The sequence below is a fragment of the Microtus ochrogaster genome, linkage group LG8 (genome assembly GCF_000317375.1).
Source record: "Microtus ochrogaster isolate Prairie Vole_2 linkage group LG8, MicOch1.0, whole genome shotgun sequence".
NCBI classification, from domain to species: Eukaryota; Metazoa; Chordata; class Mammalia; order Rodentia; family Cricetidae; genus Microtus; species Microtus ochrogaster.
This window is the reverse complement of record NC_022033.1, coordinates 22,621,547-22,629,736: the sequence shown is the minus strand read 5'-3', so window position 1 is coordinate 22,629,736 and position 8,190 is coordinate 22,621,547. Positions and strand designations below refer to the sequence as shown.

Below are 8,190 nucleotides of genomic sequence, written 5' to 3'. Positions count from 1 at the left end.
TTTTTTCCAGTGCTGGGGATGGAACCTAGGGCCTGTGCGTTCTAAGCAGGAGCTCTACCACTGAGCATACCCCCAGCTCCTCACTTACTTTTCCTAATGTTCTGCCTTAAACAGAGTAATACATTGAGTGTCCACTCGTACTAAATGCTAGTCTCAGCACTTCGGCTGCTCCAACTCCACCACCATGTTCAGGACTATGTTGTGGATTTTCTGCTCACTGTTAGAAGCATAAGTGACTTCTGAAGATGTCATGGCTGGTAACGGCAGAGACAGGATTCAGTAAGGTGTTCTTCCTCTGCTACATGCCTTTTCTCTAAGGCCGAGGTAAGAATATGAGGTGAACATTTGCCAGGCACAAGGCTGAACTGGGACATAGCAGAGCACACAGAAGACCAGATCTCCGCCCTCGTGGAACTGGTACCCCAGAACCCACAAGTGCCTGTCAGCTAAGGCTGCAGAGAGGGGAACCACACACGTCTTACATCCTGTTCAAGTCTTCTGTTTCTCTACCCATGAGTCCTCCAGTCTTAGAGCTCAAAAGAAAGATGAAAGGTGGAAGATGGGGGGTCCAGAAAGAGGTCACCATGGCGCCCCCGTGAGCCTCACCGCATTCCCTCTGGGATCCGCTTCAGCAGGCCTGGTGGGGGTGTCTATAATCCAGGGACCAGCCATTGTTTGAAGTTGGGAACAATTGAAGGGCAAGAGAGCTATAGATAGATCCACAGCTGCTGTCACCTGTCCCAGCCTGGGCCTAGGGCCCTGGCATTGTCTTCATTGAGCCACTCTACCAGTGAGAGCCCCTGGGGGTGGGTGGTGGAACAGGCCCAGCTGAGCCTTACAGAGACAACGTCAAAGGCTAGGAGGAAGAAATGCTAAGTCTCAGAGGGCAGAGAGGGGCAGGTAACGTGGAAAGACCAAGTCTAAACGGAGCTAGTGACGGGAGCTAGAGACCCTTGGCACCACACAAGCCTTCTGGGATGCCTGTGCATGCACTTTTTATACCTTTTATAACTATCTTTTTTTGCTGGGGTGACCACATCCCAGAATTCTTTGTGGGGAAATTTGAAGGATCCTTATGAATGCTCTGAGAGCCCCCCCCCGCCAGGGTGTTTAGAAACTTGAGGCTATACTGCTGGGTGATAGCTTCACAGAGACCTTCACCCCCACTCTGTGCCTCAGTTTCCCTGACTTCAATGAACTCATTTGTGCAACCATTAAAGTGTCTTTTTGTTCTCTGATGCTGGTAGAACGCCATTCCTCATGTGTCCACCCTCCCCCCTCTCGTTGCAGATGAGGCCACAGTCCCTGTACTTAGTCCTTCATGGGGATGGGGGGACAGCTGGCTCTCTGCTTCCTCCCCCCAGTAACCTTTCAGACATAAATCCATGCCGAGACATCTCTTCTCTGGATAAACAACTTCTATGCCTTTGGCTGCCCTCATCCTATTTTCTGCTTGGAGCATCAGAGCTGGGGCCCACTCGAGCCCTCTGCAGCTGCCCAGGGCCCCATGAGGAGGACAAACCTGGGACGAGCAGGGGCCATCCACCCCCAGGGTGCCAGGGTGGCGGGCCCCTCTTGGGGCCTCACCACCTTGCATGTGGACCATTATGGCAGCCTCCTCCTGAATGAGTCTTCCTGCCACCGGCGGGGCTCGCCCCTTCAATCCATCCTCCACAGCAGCTGCCACAGGGATCTGGTGAACACATAAATCTGACTGCACAGTCGGATCTCATGCTCAGGGCTCTTTGATGAAGAAATAAATAAAAACGCCTTTGATGGTGCCCCAACTTATACAGGGGAAAGCTCTAAATCCCAATCTTGCTTTTGAAGTTCTCCACAGTCCTATCCCAATGACCAGGTCCAGCCTTACCCTCCGTATGCCCCGGGGCCTAGCCTCAGGCATGCAGTTGTTCAGGCCAGATCTTCATTCTCTTTCCCCTGGGACAGCGGGATCAGGACACCTGTCTCACCTCCTCTCTCCTGCCTTCAGCACCCTGAGACATGTGCTTCTTCTCAGCTCTTCCCTGACTGGCTCAACCTTCCCAGTCTCTTCTCCACATGGCAGCCGGAATGGCCACTCTTGAGCTTTAGGCCACTTACATCCCTGCCCTACAAGTTTCCCATTGCTCTTGCAATCAAATCGTGTGTCTCAAGTGTTCCGAGATTCTGAACTATCTTGCCTATTTTCTACCTGCTGCTATTCTTTGGTAAAATTCTTATTCCAAAACATAAATTTTTTAAACCATACTCACGTTGTGGGCTATGCTGGTGGCAGAGATTATTTGGAGCTGGGTTCTAAAATCTTGGAGTCTAGCTTCCTGAAGCTGAACCAGACTTCAGCCATTGTTCATGCCAAAGCGTTGAGTCCTCTGCAGCTACTGCAGGCTCAGTTTCTTCCAAGTCTGGGTCCTCAGTTCTTTTTTTCTTTTTAATTTTATGTGCATTAGAAATACATTGCCTTTATGTATTTCTGTGTGAGTGTGCCCAGTGCCCTGGAACTGGAGTTACAGACAGTTGTGACTTGTCATGTGGGTGCTGGGAATTGAACCTGGGTCTTCTGGAAGAGCAGCCAGTGTTCTTAACCACTGAGCCATCTCTCCAGCCCTGGGCTCTAAGCTTTAGAAGCCACCCACGTATACAACTTTGCTTCCTTATCATTGCTCTGCCCACAGGTCTATCTTCCCATCCCAAATGGCAGGGATTAACCCAGGGCCCCGGACTTTGCAGAGACGTGTTCTACCATGAAGTCATGTCTTCAGTCACAGCAGATTCACCTGGGAGACTGCCCGAGTTCCACAAACTCCCTTTGCTCCCGACAGCATAAATGTATTTGAAATCAACACCTCAAGTCCTTGAAAGTTGCAGGCTACCTTGGATCTCTCAGGACGCAGGTTTCTTTGTTACTTTGCTATTCTGATCTGGGTACTCTGCTTAGCAGGAAGGTGTGGCCCAGGTGGTGGAAGAGAACCTAGCAGGTCACCTCTAGGCCTGTATCCTGGGTTTGTTTCTAAGCAGTTGGGTGTAACTTTAGAATTTTACCCACATTTTATTTTTGGTATACACAACAGTTATGAAAAGTTCTGATTCTTTAAGTTAGTTCTGTCGCTCTGTCCTGGGGCAAAAAGCCCTGCATGCTGGGCACCTTGGAGCATTAAAAAGTTGTATCTACTATCTATACTTGTGTGTGCACGCATGTGTGTGTCTGTGTGTGGAGTATATTTCATTACATAGATATGTACACACATTTAAAATGTATAGTTTGCTTTGGATCACGTGGTGACACAGCTGTACAGCTATCACCCAGGTCGGTGTCTAGAGCATTTCTTATATTCTAGAAGTCTCTCCTATGCCCCCTCCTCGAAAGACCAGCCCCCCACTTTTGAGCCCATAGCTTAGTTTTGCCTGCTCTGAAAACATATGTGGTACCAGTGTATAGAATTATTTTGTGTATTTTGTTTGGCACAGCTACATATCTGGAATGGACTGCCTATTCTCACAGAGCATTCTTCTCCTGACGTCTGTTTGGAACGCCCTAGGTGTGTGTGCAGTGTCCAAGGATCTTGACTCCTTTTATTCTCTGCTTAGCCTGGCATGAGTCTGGAATCCTGGCCCTCGGGCCTTCTGGCTCTGTGTCCACTGTTCTGGGATCATTTGAGCCCATAACCCTAAAATCCTGCAATGTCACCAAGCCCTGAATAATTGATGGGCAGAAGCGTCTAGAAGTTTCACGACATATTCTGGAGTTGTGTCAGATGGACTGAGTTGTGAGCACCACACTCCTCATGAGAGTGGGGTACAAGAGGTTGGCTTTCTGTAAGTTCATAAATGTCAGAATATGGAGGCGAGCCTAACTAGTTTAATTTTCTTCTTTCTTTTTACTGTATGGTCCCAGCTCTGGCCTTTCTTTCTTTTCTTTCTTTCTTTCTTTCTTTCTTTCTTTCTTTCTTTCTTTCTTTCTTCCTTCCTTCCTTCCTTTCTTTCTTTCTCTTCCTTCCTTTGTTCCTTCTCTTCCTCTCTTCCTCCCTCCTTTCTCCTTCCTCCCCCTCCCTCTCTCCTTCCTTCCTCTCTTTCTTCTAAGGACCACACCTAATGTCTTAAGCTTGTTAGGTAAACACTCTATCACTCAACTATATCCCCAGCCCCCTTTCTACCTTATTCTTTTTCATTTTGAGATGAGGGTCTTGCTAAATTACCTAGACTGGCTTTGAGCTTGGCTTCTTCCTAACTCATCTTCCTGAGTGCTAGGTCTCAAACTCAGGACAAACGGCTGAGGTGCCTCATTTTAGCCATTTGTCCCGAGTGTGAGACCTAACACCAAGTACCAGGAGCTGTAGGTGTCTGCCAAGCCCAGGGAGAGGCAGAGGAGGAGGAGGGTATCCAGGTGCCGCAGAGGGATGTGTATCTCTTCAGTGCTGTCTCTGACCCACTGAAATGCAGTTAGTGCTCACTTGCTTTCTCCAGACTTCGTTCTTCCTAGCGCACTTCCTAACTACCGAGATAGGCAGTTTCAGTGAGCATTCTATGGCTCCCTTCCCTGATCTCTTTACTCTCTGTTTCTGGAAGTATGGATCTTTTTTCTGCGTGTATGAAACTCCATGTGACTCAGTTTCCCCCCTGAGTGCCCTACTGCCTTGTCCCTGTCCCTGTCACTCTCCCACTCTCTGAATCCCAGCTTCCCTGACTGAGTGGACTCTCTCTCTCTCTCAGCCTTTGTGATCCCCTGACAATGGGAGGTAAAAATAGCCCAGGGGCTGAGCTAGAGGAGATAAAAGGGAATTTGCCTTTTGTGTCCTGTGGCCAGGCTGGGGGGTTGATGTGACGCCTGGAGATTGCTGACATAGTTCTCCTTTGCTGACCTTGACAGCAGCAATAAAAGGAGGAGGCAGAGCTCCCTACCCCTACTGTGGTGCCAAGGTGGGTGATCAGGGCTGGGGTGGGTGATTAGGGCTGGGGTGGGTGATCAGGGCTGGGGTGGGTGATCAGGGCTGGGGTGGGTGATTAGGGCTAGGGTGGCTGATCAGGGCTAGGGTGGGTGATCAGGGCTAGGGTGGCTGATCAGGGCTAGGGTGGCTGATCAGGGCTGTGGGGTGATCAGAGCTGGGGTGGCCGCTCAGGGCTGTGGGTTGATCAGGGGTAGGTTTGGAGCTGGAGAGAAGGCCGGAGGGAGCCCATTGGTGGACCCAGGTCCTCAGGATTTGTAGCAGAGAATGCTCTTATGTTTGGAGGTGTGCATTTGCAGGCGCACCGGGGAGACCCACTATCAAACTTTGTGGATTAGAGGGTCATACCCCAGTGCGGAACCCGGTCCCTGAGATTTCTGCCGTTACCGTCTCCCAGTGCCTGCCGCCTAGGACTACCTTGTATCGCCGCCCAGGTTTCCAGGCCTCCTCCTCCACCTCTCACCACCATGATGGATATGAGTGAACTCGGAGAATCAGCCTGCTATCTCCGCCAGGGCTACCAGGAACTGATGAAGGTGCACACTGTCCCATGGGATGGTAAGTGAGAGCAGAGAGGGCCACAGTCATGGAGAAGCCCAAGAGACTAGGAGTGAAGAGGGCTGCCATTCTGCTTGATGGTACAGGGGCACTGTGGCCTGACGCCTGGGACCTTCCCTCAGTTTCTGGGTGCCAGAGGTTATACATTGCAGAGACCATGTGAACATGACTGTGTGGCTGCAAGCAAGGCTTGGTTTGTCCCTCTGTAAAATGGGGTAATATCACTTCGCCCGTGACATCTCTATGAAGACTCAGGCTGGTCCAGGGCTTCTGAGAAGAGACGGATGTGTGCAGGTGGCCTCCATGTCCACAAAACCTGTGCTGAACTTATTTTTAGTGTTTTCCATGGAGCCGAAGCTGCTGTTTATTAGGGACAGGAATAAAGACTACTATTTATGACTCGATTGGCTCATAGTACAATAATAACATAGGAAGTGTGTCTAGGGCTTTACTGTGTGCCTGGCCCAGAGCTGATGACTTTCTGTGTATCATCTCAATCGTCTGGGCAGGCGATAACCAAAGTAGAGCCAGACCTAGCAGCACGCAATATCTGGAGCCCCATATTCAAAAGGCACAGCGCTGAGGTGGGCGCGGCGGAGGTAGGCCTGTCTTGGTGAATTGGAGGCCAGCCAGAGCTACACAGTGAGAACTTGCCTCAAAAGAAAGGAGAGGCTTCTCGCGCCTAATTTGACCTTCTTCTATTGTCTGTCATCTTAATTGTTTTCTGTTGTTTAAAATCTTAGCACGTGGAGTCAAGGATTTCCTCAGGGCATTAAAAATTTTTAAGTACATTAAGAAACAAAGAAACCAGGGAGCCTGGTTTGGAGCCTTGTTTATATGAATAGTTCTAAGACATGTGGTTAGCACCTAGGAGGGCAGAGAACAGAACTTGCTGTCTGCGCGAGTCCACATTTTTAACATCATAAAAATCTGGGCTCTCAGAAGCTCTGGGGTGAGCTGACCAGCCAGGAAAGAGCCCAGGACACAGGAGATCCCCACATCTTCAGTGAAATGGGGAAAGTATGAGCCTCCTGAGAGTTAGGAGCCGGCTACTGGAGGACTCCACCTGGGGACTTCCGGAGGCTCCATGGCCTTTGCATTTGAGGAAGCAGGCCCAGAGAGAAGGAAGTCTTTCCCGGTGACAGGGAGCTGAACGCAGGTGTTCAGTGTAGACCGTTATCCCAATTAGCTCATTTGAGATCTGTAGGGACCCTCCCAGCTGCGTCCTGGGTTTGGCAGAGTCCTCACTGTAGGGGTTGTAGGAGAGTAACCCCTATTTCCTTGCAGAAGAACCCCCGGTGGGGAATTGCAGGGTGGCGGGGGGCACTGCTTTGTGTCCACAGTGTAGGAACCTCACTGGACTCTTGGAGCCCCTCTCAAAGTCCGATCTTTCTGCACCCAGGCAAGAAACGGGTCTGGGTGCCCGATGAACAGGACGCCTATGTTGAGGCCGAGATCAAGACTGAGGCTACTGGAGGCAAAGTCACCGTGGAGACCAAAGACCAGAAGGTTGAGCTCCCTCTCCCTTGAGATTAACCCACCTGATCCGGGCTGCCTCACCTGGCCGGCTGGTTCCCCAGAGTGAATGAGTGGGGCGGGGCATGGGAGGACGTGGGTAGAAGAGAGGGGAAAGGTCAGCTGACCCATCTCTCAGCCCTCACTACGAATCACACATCTTGGAAGGTGCTGACGGTACGCGAAACGGAGGTGCAACCCATGAACCCACCCCGCTTCGACTTGCTGGAGGACATGGCCATGATGACGCATCTCAATGAGGCTGCGGTGCTGCACAACCTGCGCCAGCGATATGCTCGTTGGATGATCTATGTGAGCTCTGGGCAGCTGCGGGCGGGGCCGCTAATGGGATGGGACCACAGGTGCGGCAGGGCTCAGAAGGAATGGAGTCTGGTGAGCTGGGCTAGAGCTAGAGGGCCAGAGAGAGGAACAACCCTACGTAAAAGAGAAGACTGCCTAGAGCAACGGCTTGGTGACGTCTAGGGTCTCGTCAGAGTCAAGGCTGTAGGTGGGGCCTGAGATATGGCTGCCGACTTAATACCATTGAAGGTTCAGCAAAGGACCGCGGTCAGTCCCTACTCGGGACTCGAACTGGAACAGGAGGAAGGGCTGGGCATGGCGTATCAGGAGGCTTCTTGAATATTGCAGGGTTCATGGGGCCTGGGAATGGGAACTTGGACATCTCTCTTCCTTCCCCTAAAACTCCATCTGTGTACTCTCTCCTCAGACATACTCGGGCCTCTTCTGTGTCACCATTAACCCGTACAAATGGCTCCCAGTCTACACAGCTGCTGTGGTGGCTGCCTACAAGGGCAAGCGGCGCTCTGAGGCCCCGCCTCATATATACGCAGTGGCGGATAATGCCTACAATGACATGCTCCGCAGTAAGAGCCACCTCCCTCACCAGCCCTCAGCTCCAGGGCGGCCTCTGGTTAGGACTCCCCTCCACTTCAGGCTGGAAGTCCTACTTGGTCTTTCCCACTGGGACTTTGAGTGGGGACAACTGTCTCCGTGTCATAGAACTCAGGAAGTCCACTTCTGGTTAGTCCCTCACCCTGGCTGACTCATGTACTATGTCCTCTCTCCTCTTTCCTGTAGACCGAGAGAACCAGTCCATGCTGATCACGTGAGTGGGGTTCTGGGCATGGAGTGGCAAGTGCTAGCCATTAGGTGGGGG

General features: G+C 51.3%; 1 protein-coding gene across 1 annotated transcript in view; it reads left to right on the top strand.

Annotated features, from left to right (window-relative positions):
- The first annotated feature begins 5,407 nt into the window (after positions 1–5,407).
- The window catches only part of Myh7b (myosin heavy chain 7B), a 23,830-nt gene continuing 21,047 nt past the window's right edge, over positions 5,408–8,190 (top strand). The window contains exons 1-5 of the mRNA XM_013352081.2: positions 5,408–5,498; positions 6,901–7,007; positions 7,182–7,325; positions 7,741–7,897; positions 8,112–8,139. Of these exons, the coding sequence (XP_013207535.1) occupies positions 5,408–5,498; positions 6,901–7,007; positions 7,182–7,325; positions 7,741–7,897; positions 8,112–8,139 (527 nt within the window). The remainder of the gene's footprint in view (positions 5,499–6,900; positions 7,008–7,181; positions 7,326–7,740; positions 7,898–8,111; positions 8,140–8,190) is intronic.